Source organism: Centruroides sculpturatus, unplaced genomic scaffold (genome assembly GCF_000671375.1).
Source record: "Centruroides sculpturatus isolate CEXI.00-Female unplaced genomic scaffold, Cexi_2.0 scaffold587, whole genome shotgun sequence".
NCBI lineage: Eukaryota > Metazoa > Arthropoda > Arachnida > Scorpiones > Buthidae > Centruroides > Centruroides sculpturatus.
The window spans coordinates 488,157-506,688 of NW_019384854.1; the positions used below are offsets into that span (position 1 = coordinate 488,157).

An 18,532-nucleotide genomic window follows, 5' to 3' on the forward strand; every position below is an offset into this window, starting at 1 on the left:
TCAAACAAATACCACATAAAATCTTGGAAGGTTTAGCCATAAGAAACTGCGAAATCGATTATATTGATCCTCATGCCTTTTCTACGTACGAAAACTTGAATTTGCTGTCATTAATAAAGCTTAATTTGATCGAAGTCAATAGATCCATGTTACCTATTATGGCTAGGCGTTTAAAATCTATATCTTTTATGTAAGTATTAAAATATTCATAGTTATATATTGGATTTTAGTTTGCTTTTTACTTTGGTTATTCTATAGTGGTAACAAGTTAAGAAATCTGCCAAAGGACATATTTACAAATATGCCAGTTCTAGAAGCAGTATATTTAAACAACAATCGTTTCCATAATTTGCCATTCGAAGTTGTCAAACCTATAAGACACAATAAAGATTGGAAAGTTGTACTAATGGGTAAGTGTCATCATTACGTTTTAATTTTATTGTTCCTGCTTTATACTTGTTACCTGCAACGTTTGGTACTGTCAACAATAAACTGTAGAGTCTTAAATTTTGTGTGACAAGTATAGTGTGATGTTGATGATGATACTTTTATATGTTACAGAAAATGACGTGTATTGTTGTAGCGACATGGCTTGGGTTATTTCGTTTCGTTTAAAAGTTCCAGCAATATGCAAATATCCACAGCAATTAAGAGGATGTCAGTTAGGTCTATTGAGAAAAGTAGACTTTTATCATAGCGTTTGCTAAATGAGTATCGAATATGAAAAATAAAAGTAAAATTTACAGTGTAATGTTTATTTACATTGTTGACAGGTAAATTATTCACTAAACTAGAAATCTTCGTAACTTACTTTATATACCGAAATTTTTCAAAATATTTTTTCAAACAGAACAAAGTAGTAGGTAGACCATATATGTAGTATTATTTGAAATATAATACTACATATATGGTAGTATTATATTTCAGGTATAACAGTGTAACAGTGTAACAAGTGTAACAGTGTAACAAGTGTAACAGGCGAAAGCCTTATACACTTAATAAAAATGAAATGAAATGAAATATATTTGAATGGTAAGAAGCTGCAGTCAGTGTAAAGTGATAATAGAAATTGATAGTGTGCATCCAGATGTGACATTTTACATCCCGGATACATCCTATTAAAGTATTCGAAACGTCTTACGTTCTGCAGATGTCTGCCATCGAAATAAGTCGAATTTCTGTTTCTCGGCTTTGTCTTATCTTTACCTGTAAAAGAAATTACAAAATTAAAAACAACTCCTATGGCTTCAAACTTGATGTACCAAGAGTGTATACCTGTAAAGTTCTTCAAACGTATTNTCTGGCTGTCTCTCATCTTAAAGCTTCCGTAAGATTTTCAGGCTTTCTTCCACTATTCGTCCAAAAACTTAAATTACGAGGTCTCCATGATAGAAGAATATGTATTGCTGTAGTAATAAACTTTATAAACAAAGCTGAATGCATTTCACACGGTAGCCGCCATGTTGGAAATTAGGGCTATTTTGCGACAACTGTTAACAAATTAACAAGAATCATGAGAATATTGCGCGTTTTACAGGAGTCCTTTATTATATAAAATTCGCTCAAGAAAATAAAAACAACAGGAAGGAAGGACCTAAGTAACTTAGGTAACTTATTCCATGGAATGCTTCAATGAAGCAATTAGCTAACATAAGGTATGGACTGACAATAACGGCTGCCAAACGCCATGCCATTATTAGAAATATAAAAAAGAGGGCATAAAGAATCTATTGAATCTCATAACAGAGATAATTATATCGAACTTGTTTATTTATTAAGTACGTCACGTCGGATAATCTATTAAAAATACATTTAGAAAAGTCTACGGTTTTTACTGGCTTATAGAACAAACGAATACGAATGGACTCTGACGCGCAATTAACTGATTGCCCCCGGAAGTCGGCTTCTTACAGAAAAACAGCTTCCCTATCATCAGATGTCATTGCTTTTTAGACTGGAACCTAATTTCTAGATATCGACAATGAAATGAAAAGTTCATAAATGACTTTCAAAATCGACTTTCTCAGTGTCATATTTTAAAATATCACAATGTGAATCGAAACTTTTTGGAGTACATCTTATATTTATTTATTAAGATTTTAAATTCATATTTCTTATATGTAAACATAATGATAACCTAATGTATATAAAATAAGATTCGGTACAATAAAAATAGAATTATCATGTAAATATGGTAGAAGTTTCTTTCTGAAATTTGAAATAATATAAGAATGCTTTTGAGCACACTTATGCTTTATTTTCACTCATCCATATTATTAATACCCTCCTTAGACTGAACTGTATCGGAAGTCTCTCTTTCTTCTCTTTTCACGTTTTATCTGGCTTACCACACCAAACATTGTGTTATATAAGCTTCAGACAGGTATTTCAAACTTCATAAAAACAAACTAATATTGAAATACTAAATACAAGTACAGTAATTTTGAAATGAAAAACAGAATTAATAAATCATACAGTTGACTCGAAAATCTAATAATTGTTTTGATGTTATTATTACAAAAACAATCGAGACGATCGATGTATTGTAAAGCCGTTTATTTCGGCCTTACAATACAAATTTGTAGTTTGTAGTAGTAGGGCCGTAAGATTTCGAGTGCTCGGGAGCACGATTTCGTCTGACGTGCAACCCGAAAGTTCCAATGCAAAGATTCTTAATATAGTTACGATACAGTTTATTACAGGATTGGTAAATAATTAGCGCCCGGTACACCACAAATTACACGCTCCGTCTGACCCATTATGAAGTGCATTAAGCTCTCCTCGGCGCAGGTAGGTATTACGAAACGAATTCTAGAACCGGAAACAAATAGGTGGACGAGATAGATGACGGCCTAAGAAAAACGACCGACGACGTAACGCTGGTGTTTGCAGAGAGTGGCGAAAAGATAGAAAGATGAGGGGGGTTTTGATCCACGACCGAACTGTATTAAGTGCGAAGAAGCACGAATATTTGGAGGATTTTGACGGTTTCATTACAACACATCCTTACAAACACCACTCGCCGTAACATTCACAACTGAACCATTATTTAGTTTGTTCGTCGCATCCAATCATTTACATATCACGCTTCGTTAAAGTAAACGACACCGTCACATAACACCGACACCGCTTCCCGAAATCCAACCCCTAGATCCTCGTCCTGGGAAGTGGAAACGTCGCTCGATGTTTTCGAGTGGCGGCTAAAGGGGCTCTGGTACACTGGATATATACACACTACAGTTGTGTAAATCTTTCTGGTGCAACTTCGTCAACAGAGATATGAAGGATGTTTGCAAAATGCTAAAACTTTCTAATCATTGAAGAGCACTATTCGGCCGAATACTGAATACCTAAAACGGGAGTAAGAAATAACAAAAACACAGTAAATTAATCATTTTGGTATTTAGATTTACTATTATCGGTTTGGCGTTATTTGTTTATATTTATTTATAACTTATAACATGCATAAAATAAAAAAGAAAATAATGTTAGTCACATGTACTAGCAAATTATAATTACAAAGATCAGCTCACGTACATACCTACTCGTTCGAGAATCGTCGCAAATCCGAGGGTCTGACCTTGCCTATCTCCAAAACAGACAGCATTTCGCTGTACTGGCATAGTGTAAAATCGATCAGTATAAGAGTTGCGCTTAAAAGTTTAAAGCCTTTTTTCTCGGAATCTTCTGGCTAGTGCGCTTTACAATTTTTCTGGGTTGGCACCCTTGAGATATACCACTAACCTGCAAACTCTCATCCCGAACCGAATTTCCGAGACCATAAGGTCCGCTTGTAAATACTTAACACTACCTCCTCGTTTCCACGTATATCGTCGACCCACGTATTTAATTTAAATATTCAAATAAAATCCTTTTATATTTCATGCAACTAAGATAAAATTTAGTTCAACTACAATTCACGAGATAGGATGCGAATAACAATTATGCTAACTACTCTNCAGTAAATTAATCATTTTGGTATTTAGATTTACTATTATCGGGTTGGCGTTGTTTGTTTATATTTATTTATAACTTATAACATGCATAAAATAAAAAAGAAAATAATGTTAGTCACATGTACTCGCAATTTATAATTACAAAGATCAGCTCACGTACTGTACATACCTACTCGTTCGAGAATCGTCGCACATCCGAGGGTCTGATGCTGCCCATCTCCACTACAGACAGCATTTCGTTGTACTGCCATAGTGTAAAATCGATCAGTATAAGAGTTGCGCTTAAAAGTTTAAAGCCTTTTTTTCTCGGAATCTTCTGGCTAGTGCGCTTTACAATTCTTTTGGGTTGGCAGAGATATACTACTAACCTGCAAACTCTCATCCCGAACCGAATTTCCGAGACCGTAAGGTCCGCTTGTAAATACCTAACACTACCTCCTCGTTTCCATGTATATCGTCGACCCACATGTTTAATTTAAATATTCAAATAAAATCCTTTTATATTTCATGCAACTAAGATAAAATTTAGTTCAACTACAATTCACGAGATAGGATGCGAATAACAATTATGCTAACTACTGTCAAGCTCCTGCGTATAGAAAAGAGATTTTGCTGAACTCCCGTGTCTTCTGTAATTTAACTATTTTGAACAGAAAGGAACCTACAGTAAGTGTCACATAAGTGAGATCATAAAGCCACGACTTTTCACACTGATTTTATACAATCAAAAAGCATCATACTGCGGTCAAAACACCCTACGCGTTATATGTAATATTTAATAAATACATAACAGTATACTTAAGATTTATTTAGCTAATTTAAATTACATAAATTATGAATTCTACACATAACTAATAACTACGTAAATTCTATTCTCTGACACATACTACACATATAAATATTTGTCTTACTGTAAGAGTTAGTTGTTGTTATTAGGAATGGGACAAAGTTCTCATTTGACGAACTGCACGTTTTCAAAATAGTTATAAGAATAATTATTTAATTATAAACTTTATAGTAGNAGATAAAATTTAGTTCAACTACAATTCACGAGATAGGATGCAAATAACAATTATGCTAACTACTGTCAAGCTCCTGCGTATCGAACAGCGAGATTTTGCTGAACTCCCGTGTCTCCTGTAATTTAACTAGTTTGAACAGAAAGGAACCTACAGTAAGTGTCACATAAGTGAGATCACAAAGCCACGACTTTTCACACTGATATTATACAATCAAAAAGCATCATACTGCGGTTAAAACACCCTACGCTTTCTATGTAATATTCAATGAATACATAATAGTATATTAAGATTTATTTAGCTAATTTATATTACATAAAGTATGAATTATACACATAACTAATAACTACATAAATTCTATTCTCTGACACATACTACACATATAAATATTTGTCTTACTGTAAGAGTGAGTTGTTGTTATTAGGAATGGGACAAAGTTTTCATTTGACGAACTACCCGTTTTTAAAATAGTTATAAGAATAATTATTTAATTATAAACTTTATAGTAGCTTATACATTAAATTACTTTTTATAAATTCTTAAAGCTTATTATGATATTTAAAACATTTCGGTTTGAAAGACATGATAATGATGCAAATATGATAAGAATTTGCAAGAATATATGTGCCATTATTCTGAAAAAAAATAATGCTTAAGCCAAATGTATTTATCGTTCTTGCTTTCAGTGTTCACTGGGTACCAAACTTTTCATAATTATTTTATGATTAGTGCTTTAATTTTTGTTAATTTACACAGTCAGATTTACGTATTTTACAGTAAAATTCTTAATATTTTCAGTTGTGTTTAAAATTATATATTTTTAAATATTCGCAGATAAAACAAAGAATAGAAATTGCATAACCAATGACGAGAAGAATAAAAGTACTCATCATGTCTACTAAAGATAAAGGATTATAAGACGATTCTTCAACATTTTTTGTTGGTGGCATCAGATCATCGGTTAATCTCTTGTAAATTCCAGAATCTCTTAAATTTCTAATTCTGAAATTAAATAAATAGAATTATTCACTGATAATGTATTTTTTATTTATTTTTTAAAAATCTGAAACGAACATTTACCTATGTAAAATGTATGTGAAAATTATGCATTTCTTTATTGTAAAATATATTATCAAACTTCTAATCTGAGAGCTTTCTCTTTCAGATTATTGACGATGAATTTAGAAAATTTTTGATAGGAAGAATCAATAAAAAAATGTGAAAAAATCTATATTTTCAATGTAAACTATTCGTCGAGTTAATGTAATTGTATAATAACTTAAAACGCTATTCTTTAATAAATAAATTATACATTTTGAAATAACTTACATTCATCGTAGATTCATAAGAATTTTTTGTTTGTTCTTTTCTGCGTTTTTTTCTTGGTAACTGTGGACTATCAAATGTGCATGATGATAACGAAATGCTTTCATTAAATATTTCATCATCATGTACATCGATATTCACATTGATAATTCTATCTGTTTCTGCCTCAGACATGCAGCCAGAAGTGGATGGTTGTGTATCATTTAACTATAAATAAAAATATGCTACATTTAATTAATTTTTAGCTATTTCAATATATAGAATACATAGGTTGTCATTTTACAAGCTCCGATGTTCCATAAAAAAAGACAAGTGTAAATAACAAAATGAATTTTTTTACCAAAAGTTAGCTACTGTACAAACATGATTATTTTTTGATATAATCACTGTGAAAATTCAGGCATTTCTCATACCTGTGGATGAGCTTTCTTATCCTCTTGTCATAGAATGTTGCCTCCAATGACTTTAGATGGCCCTAACTTTTGTTTGAAGATCGTCATTAGTCTCGAACCTCTGCGCTCCTAGTCACTTTTCCTGTTCAACAAAGAGGTGGAAGTCGCTCGGTGCTAAATTGGGAGCTAGACGCTCAGTGTTTAAAAGTGGTGAAGACTTCCATCTCTTTCCTAAATTGAAAACGTGGCTAGCAGGGCAGATGTTTGAGACTAACGACGATCTTCAAAACAACGTTGTTAGGCCATATCAATTCATTGGCGGCAACATTCTATGACAAAAGGGATGGATAAGCTCATCAACCGATATGACAAATATCTCAATCTTCACAGTGATTATGTTGAAAAGTAACAATGTTTGCACAGTAGCTAACTTTTGGTAATAAATTCATTTTGTTATTTGTACTTGCCTTTGTTTTATGGACCATCGTAGCTTGAAAAAAACAACTTCCTCGTATATACAGGGTGTATCAGGATGACGTTTTAAAATTTTGGGGGATTGGAGAGGATGAAATTTTGAACGTTTTGATATAAGAAACCCATAGCCGAAAATGTGATATAAAGTTTCTACAGCATTTTGCAATTTGCAGTCGGTGTGCTGAATGAAACAGCAGAATACAGTATTTATGACAAGTTTCATTGACAAAATAGTAGAGTACAACCAAACTGTACATCGAATCAGTGGCTGCACTTCTTTACAGTAAATGTTCAATGTGGCGACTACCAACTTCGTTACATAATGTGCAACGATGAAGCATGTTTTGTCCGTCTCTCCGTAAGATGCCACGCTTTCCTCTGATGGTATTAAATGCTGTAAAGATGCGCTCCGTAAGCTCATGAACTGTTCCAGATATCTATAAATGGTACTTATAATCAATGCTCAGACTTTTACTTATCTCACACTATGCCTGCACTCTTTTGTCTTTTCTTCGAAAAAACAAAGAATTAAAGTCCCACAGGCATTCGTGAGACTGAATTAGCTTGATTAATCTGGATTCTGCGAACTTATCCGTCGTCTTGTTTTCTGCCACGATAATGAACTCTTTTTGATGTTTCCACCGTGTTGATGGCACAAAAACGTTTTCTGATTGGATGCACGTTTGCAACATTCTGTTTTTAGTTGCGATTGTAGTCGCTCCAGTTATCGAAGGGGTTTACTGGTTAATGAGAACAGCCATTGCGATTGCAGTCACCTGCCCGGCTGGAAATTGCATGGTGTAACCATTGCTTAAGGGTTACTTTTTGGGTCCATTATCTAACTTGAATTTTGTGCAAGTTCAATTTGTATATTTATTAAATGTAATTTCATAAGAAACCACAATGTTATACAAAATAGCAGAAGGAAACTATTTTTTCATAACCCATAATAAGAGAATCATTATGTGGCAGTATTTATTCTGATATAAAAGTACGAAAAATATATATAAACATAAAACACAACGTTCACATAAAAATGTCTATGTACAAATACAGCTGCACCAAACCACAGAAGTATTCACGTGCACTACTGTCAAGAGCACCGGTACACCGGAAAGCTTTAACCCTAGTAATTAATTCTCTGAAGTTTTTATTATCTTTTTTGATTTACATACATTTATGTAACTGCAAATTTACTTAAGTCAAACAATTGCTGGATTATATCGGGTTATTCAATGTTTATGTTTGTATTTATGTAAATCATAAATAGTGTTACCACCCGTATAATTTTTACCCGGACAGTCCAGGAATTGACTCACTGTCCGGGTGAACTATTAATTTTGTCCGGGAATATCGTAGAAATCGTGAAATTACGATGAAACAAAGTTCTTGCAAATATTTCTACAAATTTACACTATTTTAACAACAAAAGTACTCACACTGAGACTTTGGCGGCAAAAGTGATATCATTTTGCCATTCCGTCGTCCATTTCCATGTGAGTACCAGGCTTAAGGAAACATTTCTCAACCTTCGTTAACCTTTGATAAAACCTTAATATTTTTCTGTGGCCCTCCATGATAATAGCACACTTTGATAGATTTTGCATTGCAGATGTCATTTTAAATGTTAAGTTATGTATATTTTCAGCCTTCAAATTCAAAACTTCTGTACATACAGCATAATTATATGTAATTGTTATATTTTAAAGTGCTTAAAATTGAGTGTGGAGCTAAACTTAAGGCAATTTCCGAGGTGAACAAATGTTGGTGCGAAATTGAAGTTTTACAATATATTCACTCTATAAATCTACATGCAATAGACTTATTTTTGTAGAAGGATATTTACTATTAAAATATTAAAGTGGCATGTCTTTATTTACAAGAAACATACATATATATGTATCATCTGAAAACAAATCAAACTATACATTTTTTATTCAAAATTTTATCATCAAGTTTAATTTGCCTTTTATTTAAGCAAGATATTTTAATAATTACAACAATATAGTTACTGACTTATAAGAGTAATTACAATTTGAAACCACCGGTACACAACCTTAAGACATAAGTATAAGTAAAGTACATTTCGTATGTTATTCTGGCAAATTATTAAACATTACTTTATGAAGAATAGTACCTTTAAAAAGTTATATATATATAAACCAATCATCTAAACGACTCTAAGTATAATTCTAATTTATTGGTTAATCTTTCAAATAAACCACTGTAAATTATTACGTTCACCTCATTATTAGGTGTTCATTATGCGCGTTTCTGAACTTACTTTTTGCCAAAAAAAAGGGAAAAAGATCTGTATATTGTTTTAAATTATATAATATAACAACAACTAATGGAAATAGAGTATTCACAATTTGCTGTACGAAATGCAAATGATGTAATTAAGAAAACGAAATTTAAATATTAAAAACATGTATCCGAGCATAGGATGGAATTTAATAAAGATGAATTTAATTAAATTACAAGTTGAAAACTAGTTTATACAATTAATTAAATTTACATATAATAATTATTATTTTCAAGTAGATCAAGAATTTTATGGACAGACTAACGGTATTAGTATGAGGTCAAAAATGGGGCTAAAATTAGCACAAATCCTTATGAAACATTTTGATAACTAAATAAACAATATAAAAGTTGTAAAATTGGGTGTTAAATATGCAGATGATTATTTAATAATACAGGTATACCGCGCTTTACGTCGGTAATTGATTCCAGGAGAGGCGACATAAGTCGAATTTACTTGTCTCCGAATCTACTTGTGACTAGGCTAAACCCTTGTTCTGTATTTTATTTATTAATGCATTTTTAATAATATATGGTTAATAAGTATCTATTTTAAGTTTACAAACAAATAAATTTTAGTTTTTAATATAGTACAGGAAAAAGTAATCTAAATTTACAAATGCATGTACTATAAATACAGTACGTACTTGTAAATGTATTGATATATATTTTAATATAATTTTATGTGCATTAAACGCTTTTCTAGTCATATTAAGACTTCAATATTTGTGTCGGACAAACGTAAAGTCGAATAAAATGACTTAAACTTGATTTTTATTTTTCCACATACTATTTTGACAAACGACGTGACTCGAAACGACGTAAGTCGAGGTATAATGGATTAGATAAATTCACATTTTTTTACTTTTATCTACATTACATGATTTCTTGTAACTATTAATTATAAATCATATTGTCCAGAAAGTATGAAAAGAAATGCTTATATTATGGAATATAAGCATTCCTTTTAATATATATATACATATATATAAATATGTNAGGCAATAGTCGGAGAATGGACCGGTTTAACAATTCGTGCCTCATCCCATTTAACACTTGCACCATCTGTTTGCGCCATGATTGCCAAGATAGTGTTGTTGTTCCCTTTACTAACGTCATACATATGCTCCTTTAAACGAACCGCCAGGTTTCTTGTGGTGACGCCCACATAATCTTTTGCCACTCCTAATTGTTGATTTTCAAAAGGAATTCTATAAACACCAGCTTTTTCCTTCATTCCTATCTTGTCCTTATCATTCCTTAGTAACTTGTAGATGTTTGGCGCTCGTTTATAAACAGATCTTGTGCTCTTATATTTACAAAATTCTTCCATTATTCCTTCGACATTCCTGTTGTATGTAAACTTGTTAAACCTAACTTTTGGCTTATTCCGTTTGTTTGTCCCTTGCTTGTAACCTTTGACCAAACCGTTAATTGTAGATGTTTTGTATCCTAAACTTTTCGCAATCTTCTTGATTCTGTTAATCTCGCTAATTCTATCTTGTATGTTGGTGCAATATAAGAATGCTCTTTTAATAAGTTAATCTATGTTTAATCTGTATTTTGTAAATATTAATTGACCAATGTATATGTTTAATGAATGTACAACTAGTTAGTTGTTACTGTAATATGAAATTTTTATTTCTATACATTCAATAATTTTAACATACAGCATTTGATGACTTAACAGAATAGCACTTCTAATGCACTTTAAAACTCATACTTTGACTGGTTTATAATAGTTTTTTCCTTCTTTTTGGCTGAAAACAAGTTAGTACTAGCTGTTCACTTATGCTCATTCATTATCGTGAACACAATGATTTACAGTGATTGAATTCAAAGGTAAACCGTTAAATTAATATTATACTTAGAGTATTTTAGATGTTTGGTTTATATATATATAAGGTTTAGAATTGTAAGTACTCTCATATGAAAGTAACTATATTATTACAATTTACATTACGTAGTATATCATGATTTATTCCAATGTTTTTAAATAGCACTGAAGAGTAGCTAAGATAATTTATCAGCTTGTAATGCATATGTAAAATTTATAACATGCCACAATAAAAATTATATGTCATTAAAACCTTGATATTTGTTATGAAAAAAATCAACCTAATTAAAAACGATTAAAGTGATTGAAGAGAATAATATTAATACAGCACCCCAACAAATAAAAACTTACATCAGTTTGTTAAAAGTTACAGCAGAAAAGAGTCATAGACTCAACAACACAGAAAACAAAATAGGAATTGTGTTTCTATCTATAATTGAATAAGCACTCTCTCCTACATTATGAAGCATTCAATACAATGTTAACGTAACTGCCATTGCTTGATGACAAGTGTGTTGCAGAGGGCTCCACATAGGTCGACCTCTAATCTAGAATTTAACATAGACAGAAAGATGCACACTATATGTTGAACATTTGTATTGATATTCTTCCTGTTGCAACAACTCGCCCGTCCAACCCGTTTTTCTTGTAAGAATTGGGTTCTCGGTTAAAATAAAGTGTTAAGTTTGTTCAAAGTTAAATGCCTTTGTTTCTTTAATTTATTAATTTAAACTTAAAATGTCAACTAGGACTTATCTATTATTAAGATTTTAGTTTAAATTGTAAATTTTGTTATTTGGGCTGTTGTTTGATTCTTCCGCCATCACAATGTAGCCATACGATCAACTTGGGTTAAAAACAATGGCTTGTAAAGATGTAAGAATAGTAGAATTCCATATATCATTTTTGCATTGACATGTTATGCCGTTAGCAATACCTTGACACCAAGTGTACTTAATGTGTCTGCTGTAGAAATTATCATCTTGCACATTATAATCTGTGAGATAATAATTTCTACAGCTTGTAATTAAAGCAAGGTTTATACTGGCATACAAACTGCTACAAAATTGACAGAACTGCCAGTTCTTCCCCTTTTGGCAAGTGTTTCACTGGTTCATTAGGAGTCGAGAATATCTTTTGGCTAATCCACTTTTAAAGGCTAGCATTTAAAACCTTTTTAACCAATTGCGTCTTAACTAAGTTTGGGTCACTTAGTACAATGTTTTTTCGTTTGCATGACAGCGTAAACCAAGCTTAATATGATACACATGGTAAGTATCAAACAAGGCATTATGTTTTTTAATTTATAACATCTTATGACGAAGTATTAATTTTTGTCTAGCTAAAAATAAATTCTTGTAGAAAATTCAATAGTTCTAGTTACTAACTATTAAAAAATTACTCACATGCCTACGTCGATCAAGATTCCTTCACAGTCCGGATCTTTCAACAGCTCTGCCAGAATCTCCCACGAATGAAGGAGGGTGTCGCTTTCGTGAAAGTGATCATTGCATCCGTATCCTCTAAAATAAAGAAACATGCATAAACAAACAATCGGTAAAATCGCTGAAATTTAAAACGTTGACATGCTCACGGAATTTCTAATTCGGGTCCGGAACGAAATGTGGCACCCGCAGCCTTGGCGTCATTTATACCTAAAAGAAAAAGCAAAGATGTAATGTATCTCCATATGTTCAAATGGATTAAATTGTAATGTGCAGGACTCACTTCTCAAGATGCGATGATAATTCCCCTCAAAATCCATCGCCCACTGGTTCAGAGTGCATGAGGCCAATATCACTTTACTTCTCATTTTGAAATGAGTCTAAAAAAATGCATTAATTTAAATGTAATTGAACAGCAACAAGAATATTTATGTAATTATTTAAGCAGTCTTACATATTCTTAAGTCTATCCAAATTTAACTAAACATGCAAAGAAAATATACCACAAAAATATACTTAAATGGGAAGATTAGATATGAAGCTTAACCTTTCTTTACGGTTCTGGCAAAATTCAGTTTGACACTATCATCTACAAATGTTTTTCGCCATTTTATGCTGGTCTTACTCAGGCGTTAGTAAAAAGAAAAACAGTTCAAAGTGTTTGTAACGAATACAAATTTGAGTGTTTGTAACACAATCTCCACATATGTAAGTCAAACAAATAGCAAAAAAGAATTATTTATTCAATTTGTAATATTCAAGATAGTCAGATGTAACCTATCCCTCCAAAGGTCTTTGCAGCAATCTACACTGTTTTGTAAAAATAATTTCTAACTAGAGCAGTTTTCGGCCTCATCATGCAGTTTAAAATGGTTTAAAAAGTGACTACATGATCAAAATTGGCAAGAAAAATGAGCATTTATAACAGGCATTTACATCAAACTGATCTTCATTTGAACATGATTAAGAAGTAGCACAATAGTTAATACTTGAAAAATTACTCACTTATTTTTTTCTGTCCCGGCAGTCAGATATTTTTAACATCACAATAACCTCACACTTACTTTCTTTTTACTTTATTCTTTATTAGGTACTAGAATTGAGTACATACCTAGTACCGCGAGTCATAACCAGATGAGTACAAATCCGAAATACAATACAGATATTTTAGACGAGAAGTTGATTACAATATAGAAAATGAAGTAGAAGAGTCGCGACAGTATGAATGAGATATATTATTCAAAAAAGGGTGTGCTTCTACTTTGGTAAAGTACAACCAATACAATACAATACAATAGAAAGGTTAAAGGGCCGCACACAATGGTATAGCCCAACAGATGAAACGGAAAAAAAATGTGAAGTTGAAGGGGTAAGTGGGAAGAAATACATAAAGTGAGATAGTAAAGAATAAAAAGAAGATTACATAGGAATCGTGGTTTCGGGAACACAATTAACATAATGAAGCGCATTACGCAAAGTTGAAAAGCAAGATATGTGACAGATAAATACCCATACAGACGGTGTGATGNGCGAAATATAATACAGATATTTTAGACGAGAAGTTGATTACAATATAGAAAATGAAGTAGAAGAGTCGCGACAATATTAATGAGATATATTATTCAAAAAAAGGTGTGCTTCTACTTTGGTAAAGTACAAGCAATACAATACAATACAATAGAAGGGTTAAAGGGCCGCACACAATGGTATAGCCAAACAGATGAAACGGAAAAAAGATGTGAAGTTGAAGGGGTAAGTTGGAAGAAATACATAAAGTGAGATAGTAAAGAATAAAAAAAAGATTACATAGGAATCGTGGTTTCGGGAACACAATTAACATAATGAAGCGCATTACGCAAAGTTGAAAAGCAAGATATGTGGCAGATAAATACCCATAGACGGTATGATGACAAAACTTTGCGGGAGTGATAAAGAACAAGCATACAGATGAAAGTCCAAACAATTTTAAGACAGCAATAAAACCANGAAAAAAAAAATTTAAAAATTTCGATATGAAATTTACATTAAATGATTATCCAAAATTAAAGTTAGAAATGACACAAACAATACTTAGATAGCAGATATAATACTAAACAATATAAGCAAGATAAAAGGTGTAATTCGTTTCCATACATTAAGAATATGTTTGAAATATGTAACTCTATCCTAAGACAGAATAATATATGTTTGGCCCCATCTTTGACAAATCAAATATCACAAAATATATAAGAAATTTAATGACAATGATAATAGAAATTATAAAAAAAGATCTTAAAAAAGAAGGCACCTTTTACAGGATAGAATGTACTTGTACTAAACCAAAATACTAATATTGGAAAGAAAAAAGTTAACATAAAGCGGCAATATGTCTCAAATATATTCAATCAACATAATTATAAGCTTCCAAAATTAATACAAATAAAACACATATAAATTGAAAAATACCGCAAAAATGAAATCGTAAACATTTCATTTTTTGTATGAAATAATACAAAGCATATCATCAGTTTAATAAGTATGGTAATAATTNTATAAATGTAAAATTAAGGAACACACATAAATTGAAAAATACCGCAAAAATGAAATCGTAAACATTTCATTTTTTGTATGAAATAATACAAAGCATATCATCAGTTTAATAAGTATGGATATAATTTGGTCGGTTGAGTGTAGTTTTTGTTTAAATTATAATGCTATACCACAAACATTTATGGTTTAATGTGTGGTGAAACAAATTAGTAAGAACGTTATTGTTTTATAAATGTTAATCTATGTTTAATCTGTATTTTGTAAATCTTAATTGATCAATGTATATTTTTAATGAATGTACAACTAGTTAGTTGTTACTGTAATATGAAATTTTTATTTCTATACATTCAATAATTTTAACATACAGCATTTGATGACTTAACAGAATAGCACTTCTAATGCACTTTAAAACTCNATCTCCATCATTACAAAACCGAAATAAAAAATGCAAAACAGGTGTCCTGGAGGCAGTTTTGCACCACTGCCTCCAGTAATCCATGGGGCTTTATTACCAAATTTTGCAAAGATAAATTTAAAAAGTCAGAAATTCTTTATTCCAACACCTCTGGGGAAAACTTCTTTCATGTCTTGAACAAAAAAATAAACAGTTTTTGCTTGGAGGATCCACTAGAGCAGGACTCTGCAAACCATATCCAGATTCGCCAAAGCAACGACACCCCCATCAATACAGATAACGATCCTGACTTCATGCCACATGAGATTGACAATGCCTTCTCTAGCCTCAGAAATAGGAAATCTCNTTCGTTCGATAAGGCAAAATCGACTTTGACTCTGGGATAAACTTCTGCTCCGGCCGCCTAAAAATTTTGTTTGACCGTGAAAAATTAATTCTTTTAAATTTCTCGTAATAAGGGTTTGTTTACCATAGAATTACGACTCCTGATTGAATTTCGATATGTTCTCACGTCTTCTAAATCTAAAGTTGCAGTGATTACTTCCTGTAAAATACAATGATATATTTCAGAAAATAAATCTGTGTAATACAATTTTCTCAGGAACACAAACTGAACCGAAAGTCAGTATGTACTAAATTCAAAATTCTTCAAAGGAAACAGAATGTTTTAAATGCTTTGTAAACAAATATCACACAATATGTTACTTATATTTAAATCAGTGTCACAAAAATACAAATAGTGTCACAATTATGTCATTCTTTTTGACTTATTGTGAATCAACCATAGTAGGTAGTGACTTGGCGGTCAACCAAATGTTCCAGATTACTTCAGCGGCATTAAAATCTCTGCTTTTGGCATAATATTTCTACAGTTATGAGCATTATATCAGTATTTGTACAACCATTACACAAATTTCCTGTTGTCAACCCACATACGTCATATTATTCCCATACTGCTGTTTTTAAGTCAGTATAATGTACAAACAGAATAACACCTAAACCCAAATTTTCAACAAATAAATACAAAACTAATTAGTGTTCAAATTTGTGTTCAGGAGTTATTCTGTTCGTGTATCGTTCCAGTTTACTTGTGCAGTTGTTGTTATAGTATAATGTACAGTACTCCCAATTTCTGCATTCTTCTGGGATTTTATCCATTGTTTCTCACTTGTCAGTAGGTGAGATTACACTTGCTTAGTGACACAATGCCACTGACTAAGTTGATATGTATTGAGGCAATCCTAACCAAATAAGGTAACTATACAAAGCACACTGCCACTAAAACAACAGGCTTTATAAGACAACGAATGTAGGCATTCTTACACCACAGTGTGATTTTTACATCCACAATATTCTTTTGAGCTATCGTTTTCACTGGGCAGAGATTGACAGTAGAGACAATGCTGTTTTAATCAAGGCCCCAAATGTTTATGTCAAAGCCTGTCAAATGATTAAATGAAATTTCTTTTCACAAACTTACCACTTCTTGGAGCGCAAACTGCCTGGCCCGAGAAACCACATGTCCGTTAATGGCAATGTGCGAACAACCTTGATAGTAGACTCTCTCTCCGTCACATCCTCTCAAATTGGAAAATACATAAATCCCTCCGTTCTGAAGAAAACTTTAATAAATACCTTCGTCACCTAGCAACTATAGTAAATTTAATTTTTATTAATCAATTAATGAACCTTTGCCGTTGCAGATTTAACCAAATCGACGAGTACATGGGCTTTGCATAACTCGTGATAGGAGCCACTTCCGTTCACGAATATTTCCACTCCGTCCAGGGCATATGGAATGTGGGTGCTGCATTTTGTCGAATGGACAAAATAGAAAAAGTNCATCGCTCCCAATTTGGCTTCCGCCTTCAAAAATTTTCAGCCGACGCCATTAACGAAGTCTTCAACAATGTCAATCATCTCCTGGACAATCATAATTATGTCCTGGCCATCAGCCTGGACATTGCAAAGGCGTTTGACAGTGCCTGGTGGCCATTGATATTACAGAATCTTAGGAATATGAATTGTCCTGCAAACATTTACAAGATTCTAAAAGATTACCTATGTGACAGATCAGCCACGTTACAGTGTGGAGGGCACACTATCAGCCGCAGCGTTGTTCGCGGCTGCCCTCAGGGTTCTGTTTGTGGCCCAATACTATGAGATATTATCTTCAATGACTTTTTGGTGCAGAATTTTGGGCAACACAACACAATTGCATATGCAGATGATGCCATGGTGCACCTCGGATGCCGCTCTAGGGCAGACATTGAGAAAAACGGAACTAGCATTCTGGATAATATTTTAACGTGGGGAAAGGAACATAAACTAAACTTCAACGTGCAAAAGACTAGATGCATAATTTTTTACAAACCTGGACATCGCAACCTATATTTGAGAGTCCCCACCATTAAAATGGGGGGACGTACTGTAACTGTTAAAAAGAATATCAGGTATTTGGGTGTGGTGCTCGACCACAGTCTCTTATGTACTGCCCACACGGAATATATAGCGGAGAGAACTCGCCGGACCTTTAATACTTTTGCCGGCTTTGCAAGAAGAAGATGGGGCCTAGCTTCTGATGAAATGGAAATTATATACAATCATATCTTCGTTATTATTATCACCAATGCTTGCGGCAGCTGGGGATGGGCTGTCCGCAAGGTACACATCAAACGGAAGCTCATTGCAGCACAAAGAAGCGCTCTTATCCACATCTCTCGGGCTTACAGAACNTTGACATGCTCACGGAATTTCTAATTCGGGTCCGGAACGAAATGTGGCACCCGCAGCCTTGGCCTCATTTATACCTAAAAGAAAAAGCAAAGATGTAAT

General features: G+C 32.5%; 1 protein-coding gene across 1 annotated transcript; it reads right to left on the bottom strand.

Annotated features, from left to right (window-relative positions):
* Nucleotides 1–12,710: 12,710 nt before the first annotated feature.
* Nucleotides 12,711–17,542, bottom strand: LOC111630533 (glutamine-dependent NAD(+) synthetase-like). The gene is made up of 7 exons (XM_023374646.1): nucleotides 17,387–17,542; nucleotides 17,178–17,309; nucleotides 16,167–16,241; nucleotides 15,972–16,100; nucleotides 13,037–13,133; nucleotides 12,903–12,963; nucleotides 12,711–12,831 (listed from the first exon to the last, which is right to left on the bottom strand). The coding sequence occupies exons 1-7, from the start codon at nucleotides 17,540–17,542 to the stop codon at nucleotides 12,711–12,713; spliced, it is 771 nt and encodes a 256-aa protein (XP_023230414.1).
* Nucleotides 17,543–18,532: the final 990 nt, after the last annotated feature.